This window comes from Anabrus simplex, chromosome 6, assembly GCF_040414725.1.
Source record: "Anabrus simplex isolate iqAnaSimp1 chromosome 6, ASM4041472v1, whole genome shotgun sequence".
Taxonomy (NCBI): Eukaryota; Metazoa; Arthropoda; class Insecta; order Orthoptera; family Tettigoniidae; genus Anabrus; species Anabrus simplex.
The window spans coordinates 76,192,670-76,210,225 of NC_090270.1; the positions used below are offsets into that span (position 1 = coordinate 76,192,670).

General features: G+C 37.6%; 1 protein-coding gene across 1 annotated transcript in view; it reads left to right on the forward strand.

Annotated features, from left to right (window-relative positions):
• Positions 1-17,556, forward strand: part of LOC136875501 (chromosome partition protein Smc) — a 97,315-nt gene that overhangs the window by 60,714 nt on the left and 19,045 nt on the right. The window contains exon 8 of the mRNA XM_067149050.2: positions 14,417-14,590. Coding sequence (XP_067005151.1) covers positions 14,417-14,590 — 174 coding nt within the window. The remainder of the gene's footprint in view (positions 1-14,416; positions 14,591-17,556) is intronic.

Genomic DNA, 17,556 nt, shown 5'->3' on the forward strand with positions numbered 1-17,556 from the left:
AAAACCTGTGCGGAACTGTTTGCGCAAGAGTTTAAGATCAGAAGTGTTTTAGCAAAACCTTAGTAGCAAAATGGCATGAAATGGGCTCAGTAGCGAATAAAAACCATACGATCAGAAAAGAGTTTGAACATCAGAAAACATTGCTCAAGTGAAGGAAAGCCTGGAATGAAGTCCAATGCAATCTCAATGCGGTTTATCTGTGCAACTGCAAATAAGAGATCGCCGTGTCGAAATGTTATCAGTAAGGACCTGCATCTGTTTCTGAGTGAAGTGGAGTCAGGACTTTTGGATCCTGAATTTTTCGTTTCTTCTGATGAAGCCATCTCCAGCATCTTCTGTGATGTTCACTAACAAGGGTCAATACACACATGCACGCACGCGATGCTGTCAATTATGTACACTGTTTTATTTACAAATTATATACACATTATACACACATGATACTTGCACTAATAAACTGCCATCTTGAACAAAACACTGCTACGAAGAAGAAGACTGCAACATTCGCATGTCCACCAACTACCAACACAACAAAATCACAACATAAGTTCATATACTTGACTGAAGACTTTCACTAGTAATTCTCGCTAGCAATTCAACTCCAACTCCCAAGACTGCCTCTTTATATATATTGCCTCGACAGGCTTCTAGAAAAGTATGACACAACATGTTTTCTCATAACTTCTTTTTTTTTTTTTTCAATCAGTCAATACTGATCTGCATTTAGGGCAATTGCCCAGGTGGCAGATTCACTATCTGTTGTTTTCCTAGCCTTTTCTTAAATGATTTCAATGAGATTGGATATTTAATGAACATCTCCCTTGGTAAGTTATTTCAACCCTTAACTCCACTTCCTATAAATGGATATTTGCCCCAGTTTGTCCTCTTGAATTCCAACCTTACCTTCATATTGTGATCTTTCCTACTTTTAAAGACACCACTCAAACTTATTCGTCTACTAATGTCATTCCACGCCATCTCTACGCTGACAGCTCGGAATATACCACTTATTACATGTTATAAATCTCATTTTTGGTCCATATTGAAAATTTACAGTTCAAAATAATAAATGTGTTCTTTAATCCACTTATTCAATACTTTAATTTCCACTTATAGTGGTTACATAAACAGACTATCAGTTATATGGGACATGTTTTGCCCTCAATTTAGGGCATCTTCAGCCTAAAAACAATCTTCAAGAGTACACCTTATATTAATATGGAAGCTAAAAATTTAGCCAGTTACTAAAATTCAGTACATAAAAATGTTAAAAATGATACATTATACAAACATGTTAATGGAAACACTGTCAATGATTTTATACATTTATGTACAAAAAGTTAGTTTTGGCAGACTGAAGCACCTGACAGTTATAAATTAACTGAATCAAAAGTGAAAAGAGTTGGCTTCAAATATTACAAAAGAAAAAAGAAATTAAGCCACTTCACAAAATGTAATGTGGGATGTCACCATCTAATCAACACATTACACATATAAAAAAGCATTCATATTTCAAGTCACAGTACTAGTTTCGGCCTTTTATAGGTCATCTTCAGCTGGATATAATTATAATCCTAAATTCTAAAATAGCACAGTTCACTTGTTGATTAATTTCATTAACAGTGTCTTAAAATATTTTCTTCAAAGTAAAGTGAGGTTGTTTAAAAGACTTGCTGTGCACCAGTTACAGTTGAACCTGCTTTATACGTAACTCTGTTCTGTGTAATACGTATTTGTACGTAATTTCCTTTAGGTCCCGGCAAAATGTAATTTAAAAGCTTGTTAATTATACCTTATTTATACGTAATCCATTTATATGTGATTCGCTGCTATACGTATTAAGTGTCACTGAAATATAACTGAGTTTTGCGTAATTGTAATGAGCACGTGCTTTCTTAAAAGAAACTACTGTATTTATGAACTTTTCCTCTTTGTCGGCATAGGCAGAAGTAGAGCGGTCGGGTTTTGGTGCTAAAACAGAACACAAAGAGTTTTGCTGAGTGACATTGTTGACCCTTACTTACTGGCAGCTTAACAAAGGCCAACCGAGAGAGTCGCCTTCACTCTCTATCTCGCTCCTCCTCTATCTTCATAGTTTTTCACCTTCACAATACCGCCAAAGATTAAGATACATTACAAGCAAAGTGGGCAGTTTCGGTGTGGAAGCAAAAGAAAATACAGTAAATTTGTTTGAATATGAGAATTTCTTTCGTGAGAACAACAAAGAAGTAAAATGTCCACAGTGCCGGTATCTGGTGTTTACTGTTGAACAGTAGTTTTGTCATTCAGTTGCTTTTGATTAGCCATGGAAAACAGAAAAAGGAAAAGTTATACCCTAGATATAAAAAGTAAAATTTATATGAGAAGTGGACGCTAATCCATACAAAACAAAAACTGAAATTGCTTCAGACTTAGGGATTGCTTATACCATGCTATGTACAGACATTAGTAAAAGAAACACTATTTTGGATTAGTTCTTAAAACTGGGTTCAAAATCAGCAGAGCGCAGCTGTCAGCAAGAAGGAAGGTACATAGATTTGGAGAAAGCACTTTTCACATGGTTCCAGCAAAAGCGGGCTGCAGTTCTACCAATTAGTGGTGACATGCTGAAGGCAAAAGCAATAGATTTAGTTAAAATGATGAGTATCACTGCTGATTTTAAGGTTTCATGAGGATGGTTGCAAGGATTTAAAGATCATCATGGAATCACAGGAAAAAGAATTTGTGATGACTCAAAAGCTGTGGAAGACGTCACGTTGCAACACTGGAAAGAAGAGGTTCTGCCAAGTATCATAAGCGATTATCAGCCTCCAAACATCTACAGTTGTGATGTGACTGGCCTATTCTACAATTTCCTTCCTAATAAAACATTAGCTGAAAAAGGTGATTCATGCCATGGAGGGAAGAAAAGTAAAATTCGTGTAACAGTACTTCTCGCCACCAATGCAGATGGATCTGACAAACTCCATCCACTTGTGATAGGAAAATCGAAGAATCCGAGGTGTTTTAAAGGTGCATAAACAAAACCTACGGAATATGAATCCCACAGAAATTCTTGGGTGACTATGCTTGTAATGGAATAGTGGTTGAAAAAACTGGACATTAAAATGAAAATGAAACAGAAAAGATCCTTCTTATGGATCGATGTGCAACACATCCACCTCAAATCATTCTGGACCGGGCGAGTTGGCCGTGCGCGTAGAGGCGCGCGGCTGTGAGCTTGCATCCGGGAGGTAGTAGGTTCGAATCCCACTATCGGCAGCCCTGAAGATGGTTTTCCGTGGTTTCCCATTTTCACACCAGGCAAATGCTGGGGCTGTACCTTAATTAAGGCCACGGCCGCTTCCTTCCAACTCCTAGGCCTTTCCCATCCCATCGTCGCCATAAGACCTATCTGCGTCGGTGCGACGTAAAGCCCCTAGCAAAAAAAAAAAAAAAAAATCATTCTGGAGAATGTCCGAGTAGAATTTTCCCCTCCAAACTGTACCAGTGTTCTACAACTGCTTGATTTAGGCATCATTGCAAATTTCAAAGTGCATTATTGAAAAATGCTGGTTCAACATTTAATAACACTGAGTGATGCAGGAAATGAACCTCTCTCCATTAATTTGCTACAAGCCATGAACTTTATTTCGGCTGCCTGGAAGCAGGTGTCATCCTCCACAGTCAGCAACTGTTTTCGCAAAGCTGGTGTCTTACTAGAAGAGGCTGCCTCTAATAATGATTATGGGGATGAAGTTTTGTCTGGCAATGAGCTAACGCTACTGGAGGGTATATAATTCGATACTTTTCTGCATTTCGATGATATGGCTGTATGTGGAGAACTACCAGATTGAAGAGATTATTGCTGATGTATGCCAACAACGCGTTGGTAATGGACCAGCTACAAGCGATAGTGACAGTGATGGAGATGGAGATAACGACTTGAATCTTGAAACACCTGAACTGAGTGAGTGTTAAGTGCAATCGATGTGTGTAGGCGTTACATCAGTGCGAAAAATTGTAGTGAAAATGCTTTGAATTCATTACTAAGTTTGCAAAAGAAGGTTTATACTCTTAATGCAAAAAAAGTGAAACAAGCCAAACTATCTGATTTCTTTAAGGCTGGACCAAGTTCAAAACAATATTTTCTGTCTTAATGTATTTATTATTTGCAAGGATTTACACATGTAGGTCTATTCCATTGGTTTTTCAGTAAATATGTGCTGTATTGTGTAAGTCAGATTTCTAAGTAATTCTGAGTTCCAAGTAGTTTTTTCCATTCCCCTTGATATACGTATAACTCAAGTTCAACTATATCTGCATGTAAAAAATAAAGTATGCTGTGTTGGATAATACATAGAATAATGTTGTATTTGATAACCCACTTGCTAGGTGTTATTGTAGTTTTATAAGGCTTGATTAAGGGGAAACATCCTAAGTCATTATAATGGTTGTTTGTGACTTGTAGAATAGTGAATTGGAGATTGTCAATGCTGTATCTATTGCACAGCAAAGCCACTGGAAACAAGCCCACCAGGATTTGAGGGGACATCCATGCTTCCAACTTAAACCCCTATTCACAAGAGATACAACAATACTTATTACTGGAGAAGTCTTCCTCATGAACAGTCGAGATTTTCTTCTGAAGACGCGGAGCAAAGTTCTCCGTGAAACGTAAAGAAGCCAGCATTCAACCTACTATTCTTCTTTATTGCATCATTTAGTGCACAGTGGTCTTTTATAATATACGGCGCACCGAACTTTACATAAATTCCGCTCAGTGCTTCGTCAATTTGGATGAGTTATTATTTTTAATATATCTCTACTCAACTTCCCACTTGGTATGTACCTTTAAAGAGACTGTACTTGTGTTTACATTGTTTATGTTTTCTTCGATCTTTGACTTTCTTCAGGCTGATGATGACCTATTACTAGGTCGAAACTAGTCCCTATGTAATTTTCATTTTGTATTGAAAAGGTGGACCAATAATAATATATTATTTTACTCTATTGTAATCACAGTTCAATACGGATCTATCATTATGAAACTTATTTCTCTTATTTTCCTGTAAAAAAAGAAAGAGTTTTGTCTGTACATTGCTCAGAATTAAAAAAGAATGGTATTTCTGCATCAGTTTTGTCCACAGTAAGAAGGAAATGTGATTTTTAATTTTCCATCATCTCTGTCTATCTGTATGTATATTTCGTACATACACACATCATGAGAAAATAGCTGAACACAATTTAATGAAAATTGTTATATGATGTAGGCAAATATGGCCTTACAGTCTAGGCTATAAATAATGTTATTCGCATTGGGTGAATGGTTGTTTAGGGGAAGGCCTAACATTTGATTCTCAAATATCTATCTTATTAGTGATCCTGTTGATAAATACAACACTACAAAAGTTATAAAGGATACATTTTGGATCATTTATGTTTAATACAGTTTTATCGTACTGACTATGATAACAGAGAAATTAATAATTTAGTTGTTGCTTAGTCCTTGTCAACGCCGAGCATCGCTGATATGGAAGTATTGTTCAATCATGCTAACTGGCGATGATGGTGGATATACTAAAGATAGAGGGTTGTTATATAGTACCATATCTGAAGTACTTATTTGATTATTGTTTGGTTGAAGGAGCTATACCAAATGAATGGAGAGTTGTTATAATAGCCCCTGTGTATAAAGGAAAGGGTGATAGACATAAAGCTGAAAATTACAGGCCAGTAAGTTTGACAAGCGTTGCATGTAAGCTTTGGGAAGGCATTCTTTTTGATTATATTAGACATGTTTGCAAAATTAATAATTGGTTCAATAGAAGGCAATTCGTTTTTAGGAAAGGTTATTCCACTGAAGCTCAAATGGACTGTATCACGATTGACCTGTCTAAAGCATTTCATAGGGTGGATCATGGGAGACTACTGGCAAAAATGAGTGCAATTGGACCAGACGAAAGAGTGACTGAATGGGTGGCTTTATTTCTAGAAAATAGATCTCAGACAATTAGAGTAGGCAAAGATTTATCTGACCCTGTAATAATTTAGAGGGGAATTCCTCAAGGCAGTATTATTGGATCTTTATGTTTTCTTATATATATAAATGATATGAGTAAAGGAGTGGAATCAGAGGTAAGGCTTTTTGCGGATTATGTTATTCTGTATAGAGTAATAAATAAGTTACAAGATTGTGAGCAACTGCAAAATGACTTCAATAATGTTGTTAAATGGACAGCAAGCAATGATATGTTGAAATGAAATGTTGTATGGCTTTTAGTGCCGGGATATCCCAGGACGGGTTCGGCTCGCCAGGTGCAGGTCTTTCTATTTGACACCTGTAGGCGACCTGCGCGTCGTGATGAGGATGAAATTATGATGAAGACAACACATACACCCAGCCCCCGTGCCATTGGAATTAACCAATTAAGGTTAAAATCCCCGACCCGGCCGGGAATCGAACCCGGGACCCTCTGAACCGAAGGCCAGTACGCTGACCATTCATCCAACGAGTCGGACAATGATATGTTGATAAACGGGGTTAAAAGTCAAGTTGTGAGTTTCACAAATAGGAAAAGTCCTCTGAGTTTTAATTACTGCATTGATGGGGTGAAAGTTCTTTTGGGGATCATTGTAAGTATCTGGGTGTTAATATAAGGAAAGACCTTTATTGGGGTAATCACATAAATGGGATTGTAAATAAAGGATACAGATCTCTGCACATGGTTATGAGGGTGTTTAGAGGTTGTAGTAAGGATGTAAAGGAGAGGGCTTATAAGTTTCTGGTAAGACCCCAACTAGAGTATGGTTCCAGTGTATGGGACGCTCACCAGGATTACTTGATTCAAGAACTGGAAAAAATCCAAAGAAAAGCAGCTCAATTTGCTCTGGGTGATTTCCGACAAAAGAGTAGCATTACAAAAATGTTGCAAAGTTTGGGCTGGGAAGAACTGGGAGAAAGGAGACGAGCTGCTCAACTGAGTGGTATGTTACAAACCATCACTCTCATGTTTGATCCGTATTGAAAACAGCGATCTCACTTAGTTTATAAAAGGGGTACATTTATTGTTCCACCTATTCAATACAATCAGTACCACGTTATGTGGTCAATTAGATTATAGAAAATCTAAATATTATGGGGACATGTTTCGCCCTTCTATTGGGCATTATCACCCATTTTAATTTAATCTTAAAACAAACATTGTTTAGAGGACAATGACACTTTATAATTTGTAAAAATTGAACTATGATTTCCTATGATATTAACTTTACAGTATAATGGTTATAAAATATGCTGTTGGGACATGACATGTATAACATATGCTATCACATCATTACAACACGCAAAGCAGGAACTCCAGACAGACCAACGCTGTTAATACAGTAAGACAGATATACATATGGCATATGAGTAAGTACCCACTTTACATAATACACAATTCTTGGACACTAGCATACGATTTAAAAACACATGTCAAACACATCTTTTTTGTTCTTTTGCAGTATAACCACATTCTATTCATCGATGTTCCACATCTTCAAGAAGGACTACATTATCATGTGAAAATCGAACATAACCTGTCTAATACTTGGAAAAAACTTGTCTCAAAGCAGCTTCAATCAGCACACTAACGTCTGTTTGCAACGGTTATATCAGATAATATTTTAGACTAATCAACTTAATGAGGATAACATTCGCCCTTTCTCTTAGCCAATCTTTTAATGTCGGAATATAAACAAGATTCACCCTCAAGTTTTCAACCATTTTACTCTTTTGAAAACTTATGCTGACAACTGCCCCAGAAAATATATGCTGACTTTTGTAACAAAGAGGATCCACTTCAGTACCAGACATGTGCTGTTTTTAGAACTTTATATTGACTCAAACTTTCTTTTAGACAAGATTTTAAATTAGTTTACAATGATTTTAGCATGTGTTGTACATGTCATGTCCCAACAGCAGATTTTATAACCACTATTCTGTAAAGATAATATCATAGGAAATCATAGTTCAATTTTTACAAATTATAAAGTGTCATTGTCCTCTAAACAATGTTTGTTTTAAGATTAAATTAATATAGCTGATGATGCCCAATAAGAAGGGCGAAACATGTCCCCATAATATTTAGATTTTCTATGTCTAATTGACCACATAACGTGGTACTGATTGTATTGAATAGGTGGAACAATAAGTGTACCCCTTTTGTAAACTAAGTGAGATGAGTGGTATGTTCCGAGCTGTCAGCGGAGAAATGGCGTGGAATGAAATTAGTAGACGAATAAGTTTGAGTGGCGTCTTTAAAAGTAGGAAAGAACACAATATGAAGATAAAGTTGGAATACAAGAGGACAAATTGGGGCAAATATTCATTTATAGGAAGGGGAGTTAGGGATTGGAATAACTTACCAAGAGAGATGTTCAATAAATTTCCAATGTCATTGAAATCACTTAAGAAACATCTAGGGAAACAACAGATAGGGAATCTGCTACCTGGGCGACTGCCCTAAATGCAGATCAGTATTGATTGCCTAAGGTGCTAAACAGCATGGTCAATCAGCCTGTATCAGTAAGGAAAATGGTAAAGATGACTAACAAAATGAGAAAAAAATTTATGAAGGAATGTTATGAAAGGAGAAAGGAGGACTTTATTCACATGGGATGCCCCAACATCACAGAATTGGAAGAAACAGGAATGAGAAGTGTGCACACTTAACGGAAAACGGCAGAGCAATGTTCACTGCTGTCTGTGGTCGGGTTATTCCAGCTCTGGAACTTCACAGTCAGCACATCACTGTTCGTGAAAAGTCTGACAAGAATACTGACGTAATTGTGATGACCTATGTTCATTTCAATTTAATGTTTGTGTCTGTTACGGGAAGATGGATGAGTGGATTTTAATGAAACTTGGTATTTCAGTTTAGAATGTTCAAAAAATTTCAGTAGGAGGGGGTGCATTAGAAGGGGGATAAAGCATAAAATAAAACTCTACGTATCTCTCTTACAGTTGGTTTTAAACAAAAATAACTCACGGCAACTTTTTTTTCTGATATAGTCACAAGTACAGTAGACTCCCTCTACTTTGGCTTCAGTCAGTTTAGCCGCCGGAAAGTATGGCTGGCACCTGTCCTGAATGAAGAGTGAAAAATGAGTCACACTGAGGGAAGTACAGCTTTACAATCGGCAGCGACTTATATCGAACAGCAGACAGAAGCAAGAGCAGTTGAAGTAATGTTTGCAAAGAAGTGGCGTGATTTTGCTTCTAAAGAAAAAAAGTAATCGACAAAAAAAAACCAGAAAAGGATAACTGATTTATTTTCATTTTTGAATTTTGCAGAGTTTATGACACAGTACTATACTGCAATGCGAGTTCCTTTTGTTTACAACAGTCTTTGATGTTTATACGAAGTGTTAGTGTACTTTACAAATTAAATTCTGAGTTTTTGTAATATGTTTTCTGCATTTCATTTTCCACTATGATTATTCGTCTCTCATCAGAAGTGGAACTTGTGTATGGAGACATCATAAAGACAACAACTCATTTCGAGTGAGTACTCTTGGTAAAGATACATTAATACTACTTGTCTTATAATTGGTTCTTTATTTGACTACTGTATTCCACTTAAGCTAAATATTGGTATTTATAGCATATTGTAGCATTGGTTTTGAGCCTATGCATACACAACAACAACAAAAACAACAACAACAACAACAATAATAATAGTAATAATAATAATAATAATAATGCAAAAATAATAATGATAATAATAAAATAATAAATATTGACATAAAATGTGAATAAAGAAATAGTTGTAAATAATATTGACGCTTAATAATATGAATAAGGAAATAGTAAAATAACGCAGTGGCGGTGAATTCACATCAGAGCATGAAAACATGACGGATAACTATCAATACTCAAAAATTAAATCAAATACAAGCGAACACTTACAGGCCTAAAAATGACAACTAAGAAAGGAGAGTGGAAGGTGCTGGACCCTATGAGGTCCATGAGAAGGTATGGCGTTATGGGGGAGAAAAGACTTACAACCATCACCTCAAAACTCATCATATTAACATAATCAAAACCAACATTACAAGAAACAAGATCACCGAACTCGATAGCTGCAGTCGCGGCCAGTATCCAGTATTCGGGAGATAGTAGGTTTGAAGCCCACTGTCGGCAGCCTTGAAAATGGTTTTCCGTGGTTTCCCATTTACACACCAGGCAAGTGCTGAGGCTGTACCTTAATTAAGGCCACGGCCGCTTCCTTCCCACTCCTAGCCCTTTCCCGTCCCATCGTCACCATAAGACCTACCTGTGTCGGTGCGACGTAAAGCAACTAGCAAAAAAGAAACAAGATCATGACATTAGCAACTGATACTTATACACAAATGAAGGTCGTTTAAAAGACTTTAACAAAATACAATTCCACGACACAGAATCAAGACATACTTAAGTAACTTAGAGAAAATTTGATTTTAACAAAATACAATTCCACGACACAGAATCAAGACATACTTAAGTAACTTAGAGAAAATTTGATTTAACAATAGAAAGGTGATGCTACATTACAATGTATAGTATTAAACGAAAGAAAGTGATAGAACTGAAATTACGGCAACGGAAATCTAGGGCAAACACAGACACGTTAAATTTAAAACTTTAAAAACGGCATTAAGCAAGGAAATACCAAAGTAATTAAATTAAATTAAACAAAACCAGAAAACATTGAGAATAACATTGAAATAACACTTACCAATAAGAAGGTAGGATCCCCGGAGGGGAAACCCTCGAGCACAACCGCACTTGAGGAAGATGGAATAGACGCGGCCAAATCGCATCCCGCACGCAAAGTGGCCTAAGGCCGGAAATTGACACATCACAATCCACCAATGGGATACAAATTCCACTAGATTCCCTATCTTTTCGCCAATAGGAAATCTTGTTATTCTAGCGAATGAAATTGCATGACCATATATGGTCATATTAAGATAGGTAGCAACTTCTCGAGATTTCCTATTGTGACACCTATTTCAACAGCAATAACTGCACATGCAATATAGGATGTTTCACAACTAAAGCACCTTTACATTTTCATCAGATTACAATTTTGACAGACAGAATTACAAAAATTAATTTTCAAATAATTCTTCAAGAAATTCTTCAAGTTAAAATGTCCCAAGTGTCTTTTCCTCATGCTTGTTGACATTAACTCAAATGATCAATTACATAAAATTTACATACAAAAAAATCACTGTTTGCATCTTGCAATGTTCATACTGTTCAATACATCTTCCCTTTACCTAAAAGAAAAATTATTACAGACATATTTAAATTAATATTGCTTGCCGTTACATAAAATAATTCCAGTAGAGTCCAGAGTTCCAACCAAAAATGAAATCCTTCAGACATGTTAAATAAAAAACTTTAAAATTACATTTCCCATAGTTGTTGTTCTCCGTCTCACCACATATTACACATATTGTCAGTTAGTCCAGCCTAGGGTCTGGTCCTGAGGTGGCCGAACTAGAGGGAGTCTACTGTAGGGGAAATATCAGTGGCAGTTGAGTGAAATTTTAAGTCCAATAGCTGGTAACTAAATACGCTGACTGTAAAGAGTGTTGCTATGGAGATTATTCTTATTATTAATAATTTTATTTATTTATTCATATCAGAAGCAATATATCATATAAATTATTGGTTAAGAATGAGGAACAATAATTAGATAACTGGTAACAACACACTAGAGGCACATTCAAAGTAACAATTATATCATTTTGGACCAGAATTTGGCGAGATCTCGACCATTTGATGTGGCCTTCACTAAATCTTGCATGGTGCAAATGAGAGGGCAGAAGATGCAGTGAAGGAGGTGAGCCATGGATTGTTCTTCTTTGCAGGCACAGAAGGTTGACTCTTCAGACAGACCCCACTTCTTCTTATTATCTTAGATCGACCGACCCCAGACTGCAGCTTGTTCAGACTCTTCCATGCAGACCACAACTCTTCATAACCGGCTGGAAGAGTTTCAGATGGAATAATAATAATAATAATAATAATAATAATAATAATAATAATAATAATAATAATAATAATAATAATAATAATAATAATTTATTTTTACGAGGGATTATGGAAAATCTTCAAAAGACACTTGTGAAGGGTCCGCACTCCACAAGTGTGTGGGATTCTTACCCACTAAAAACCACACACCCTTTTCCCACGATGTGTGTCATCACCCCGGAACCGCTCTCGCATTACTTCAGGGTGATATCGTGCTTTGTCTTTCAGACATCTTCTTTCTTCATTTCTCCTTTACGAACGTTCGTATGCTTCCAAATCCTTCTTCTTCTGACGAAGGATGTCCTCCACATGCACTGCCATGCGATCCCAGGATTCCTGATTTCGCAACATCACCGAAATAATATTATCTGTTGTCAATTCTCCTAGTTCAGTTTCCACAAATCTTTTCTGAATCATCCAATGGCCGCATACAAAAAAGGTGTGAAATACATCGTCAATCTCATCACAGTATATGCATGCTGCGTCACTCGCTCTGCCCAATTTATGCAGGAATTTCTGGAAATATCCGTGTCCTGTTAGAAGTTGCGTGAGGTAGTAATTTACTTCACCATGGGCCCTTTCAACCCAGATATCCAAGCGTGGTATCAGTTGCTTGGTCTATTTGCCTTGAGGGTCACTTTCCCATCTGAGTTGCCATCACCTCATCAGTTGATTGAAGGCACGCTTCTTTGCACATTTCTTTCCCAGCTCTCCTTTGGTACGCCAGATTTCATGCCGCTCCAATGCGAGTAGGTCTATTGGGGCTATTGCTGCCACCATGAGGATTGCAGGTTCGGAAACCGTGCGGTATGCACATGCAATACGTAAAGCCGCTCTCCGTTGTACGGCAGCTATCCTTCTATGATACCAAGCAAATCTCAAGGATAATAATAATAATAATAATAATAATAATAATAATAATAATAATAATAATAATAATAATAATAATAATAATAATTACTGGATGCCCTTCCTCACATCAATGAGACGAAATGAACGCCGTGATATATGATAGTAGGAAGGGAGAAGGTGAAACCCAGTAGCAGCACATAGCCTATCCTTGTCGAATAGCACCAACGGGTCTGCTCAAGGCTTAATGTCTCCATCCAACGGATGAATCACCATCAACAGCGCCATATGCCCTCACTTCATATGGTTACTGTGGAGATGTTTGGAATTGAATCCAGGTTTCCGGCACGCAATCTAGCAATTAGAAATAATTGTATACCACCCCCTCTCCTACCTTGCTGGCCAACATTCTGATGATGAAAAGTTTTTCAACCAACGGAACTCGAACTGGCTAACAAAGGTGTCATACCATATAGACTTGATGCCTTAACGATCATGGCCAACAGGCAGCCTAATAATAATATAATATGAAAAATCCTCGGCTTGTTTTCAGGCATTTGACCGGATCAGGAATGGAATGAATAAACGACTGACAGATGAAATGAAATTATATTGGAGTGTGTCACTGGAATGAAAGAAGACAGGGAAAACCAGAGCATCCGAAAAGAAAAACGTCCCACCTCTGCTTTGTCCAGCATAAATCTCACATGGAGTGACCAGGATTTGAACCTCAGAACCCTGCAGTGTGAGGCCAGCACACTGCCGCCTGAGCCACAGAGGCTCCAATAAATAAATAAATAAATAAATAAATATATATATATAAAACATGTATTATAATAATTTAATATTGTTACTGTTGTTGTTGCTGCAGAGAAGGCATACAGCAGAGCACAAAGAGAAAATATATTGGGTCATACTGAGGGATCATGGGGACATTAGTAAATTATTACACAGGGCTCTGTAGGTAAGAGACATATGGCAATACGAACAGGTTACAGACTAAAATTAATTACAAATTATACTCTGAATTTCATCTAACTTGCTTTTTTTTTTTTTTTTTTGCTAGGGGCTTTACGTCGCACCGACACAGATAGGTCTTATAGCGACAATGGGATAGGAAAGGCCTAGGAGTTGGAAGGAAGTGGCCATGGCCTTAATTAAGGTACAGCCCCAGCATTTGCCTGGTGTGAAAATGGGAAACCACGGAAAACCATCTTCAGGGCTGCCGATAGTGGGATTCGAACCTACTATCTCCCGGATGCAAGCTCACAGCCGCGTGCCTCTACGTGCACGGCCAACTCGCCCGGTCTCTAACTTGCTTAGTAACTCCGTTTCTTCTCTTTCCTGCCTTTCTGTTTATGTAAATTACTTAAAAATTTTGAGATGTTCTTCCCTTCATAATTTGTTGCTTTCTTCATCCTTGTGATACTGTTTGAGAAATACAGTACATTATTGTGCCATGAGAGAATTTCTTCTATATAGAGATTTATTTCTGAATTCTATTGTTTATTCGCAGCACAGGTGAAGGGCCTTCAGTTACAGCTGCAGACACAGAAGGCAGAGATCACAGCATGTTTTGCTCAGGACAAACAGAAACAATTTGAAGGACTAGTGCAAAATCTTGAGGAGCGATACAGGCTGCTATTAGATGAGTCAGAAAAGAAATATTTACAGAAGCAGGAAGAAGATCAAAAGGTGAACATTAAATTATTGATCATTTTTTAATAAATGCATGCAGTCCTTCATAAATGTTGTCATTCAGAACAGTTCCCTCCAGAAAGAAGATGTATTATCATTCAAATGGCAAACCTCTTTTTGACTACTGTTGGGTTTATGAGAAGTCAGAAGGAGGTTCTTTAACTTGGCAGTAAAACTCATGCGTCTCGTGCATTTAAATTCCTTTTGACCATGCTGGGATTCACTTCCATAACGTTTAATACAGGATACAAACATCTAACCAGCAGTGTTGCAACTGAACGAGCATATGCTGAGCTAATAGGCTAAAACCACAGCTATGAAAGAGTTCAGCATCAGTGTGAATGGGTTTTATTCGTATTTTCCTTCACTCAGTCTGGGTTGGACACCTTCCTGGTAGCCCACTTCCTCGCTAAGTGCATCAATCTCTCTGGCCAAATGATGTAGATCTTGATTCCCGTCGGGAACCTGGAAACTCTCTGGCCTAAGACAGAACCTCGGCCTGCCAGAAATACTCAAACTCATACTAGTCGGTGATAGTAAGTAAAGTAATCTCGTGTCCTCATCCCGAGGTGGTGCAGCTCTTTTCAGGCACACCCCCATTGGAGGTGAGCTGCATGTACCATTTCAAGCACATACCAGCCCTCCTGTCATTCTTAAATTTCTGGTAGTACCGGGAATCGAACCCGGGCCCCCGAGGATGGCAGCTAATAACACTAACCATTACGCTATGGAGGCGGACAGCCAGTACTTCTCGTCTCATCATTCACTTTATGTGTGACAGTGGACACAAATTTGAAGTGTTCTGTTACTCAGGGAACTTGCATTCCATTTTGATAGCATCCAATTCAGTTTGAAAACACTGTGTATGTAGGTATTGTTGTTTCCTTAATTTTCAGAATTAATTCATAAATATATATTTTATGCTTATTTTGTTTACATTTAGTTTGTTAAGAGAGGATGGTTACCAAAATGACTTCTTCTTGAAACAATTATCACCACCACTGTTCCTGTCCACACACATGGTTCATTAAGTAACTTACATGAAACTGCCAAACCAATCACAGAAAGCAACATAATAGTGATGTTTCTAGTATCAGGAAGCATGATCTGAAAAAATGTTTAGTTCCAATAAAACTTGCTGAACAATACCAACACACATTCTTATCTCTTACTTAGCTCTACTATAAACTGAATCTTTAGAATATTATTATTTTTTTTTTTGTACCAAACTGACCACTTATGATCAACCTCCTTTCTCTTTGTATGCAGTTTCCTCAGTGTCTAATACTCCTTTATGCATTCGCTGGCCTACTTCCATTATTCTTCTGTCCAGGCTCTTCCAGTCTGCTTAGTTCTTCTTTCAGCCTGAAACCCTTCCAAACTTTTCACTGTGTTCCTGAATTTATTTTTTCTGATATTTGGATCTCCGAGATGTTTATAACCTTTCCATACCTTTCTGCATTTCCTTAATCCATGCTATAGTGTCTTCTTTTTTTCCGGAAGTAATTAAATATCCAAGAATAATAATTAAAATATATCAATTTGTAGAACAAATTCAATTGACATTACTTTTGGGATGGGAGTGGAAAATGCATCATCAAAGGTTTAATAAAGGTGCTTGATATGTAATTGATGGAGGGCTTTTAGAGGTAAGGGATGGGTTAAGTTCTTCAAGGCAGATCTTCATACAACAGCTTTCCATACAGTCCTTCCTTCTGCCATCCTTGTTCCATTTTCTGGTGGCTTCCTGTTACCTTGACATTGTCAACCACCTGGTATTTTCTCTGTCCTCCTCCTCTCCTTCCATTCACTGTTCTTGCATCCACCAACAAACCTTCTCATTGCATTGCTGCCAGTGCCCAAGCCAGTTTCTTTTCCTCATTGTGATGGCATATTACAGTTTTCACCAACCATCTCCAACACCACCTCATTCCTTCTAAAGTTTAATATGAAAAAATTGTCAAATTGACATTGGCTACTGGGAGAGCACAGTGTTTGATCGAGCAATGTGGAGACATACTGTCCACAAGGGCCGACAACCTTTTGAACTACACAGGAAAATGCACAGATCCAAAAAAGAGACTGTTGAGAAGAATGAAAATATAATAAAGGAAATAACCACCAGACTCAGCAACAGCAAAAGGTTTTGATAGATTTGATGTTCCAGCATTGCAGCTGAGCGTGAATTGGCTTCTTCAGCCATCTAAGAGACCATAATTGGCAACACTGACGCACTTGGAAGATGACTGTTATACGAACTATTGAGTGAATACCAGTGATGAGTCAGATATGAAGGGAATTTTCAAACTGTTGGAAACATATGGTTGGGATAACTGAACATTTTTCGATACCAGTGCTGTCCAGTACCATGGCTAAATGGTTACCATGCTGGCCTTTCGTTACTGGGGTCCCAGGTTCTATTCCCAGCAGGGTCGGGAACTTTAACTGTTGGGTCGATGCATAAGTTTGTGCAGTTCTTGTATTATTTTATTTTACTGTCATTATCATGCAATGTAACTCTCAATCACAATCACTCAATGATGTATTCACCTCCACTCTCTATGACCTTCTACCAACGTTCAGGCAGCAGTTGAATGCCTCGTCTGTAGAACTGTTTTGGTTTTGACTGGAAGAAATCTGTTAGCCATTGGTCAAGAGAAGCTTTGTCAGGAAACACTTGCCCCTGAATGTGGTAAAAAAGAGAGCAGAAAAGATGGAAATCTGAAGGGGCAAGGTCAGGGTAATATGGAGGATGAGGAAGAGGTTCTCAGCCAAGTTCAGCAGTCTCACCTTTGGTCAATTGCATTGTATGCAGATGAGCGTTATCATGGAGCAATAAGGCTGGTTGTCTTTGTCTTTTGTTGTCAATAGCAATGGCAAGCCGTCTTGGCTGGTCACTATCAACAGTAGAGGTAATCATTACGCTTTTTGGAAGAAGTTTATGGTGAAGAATGTCATCTGTT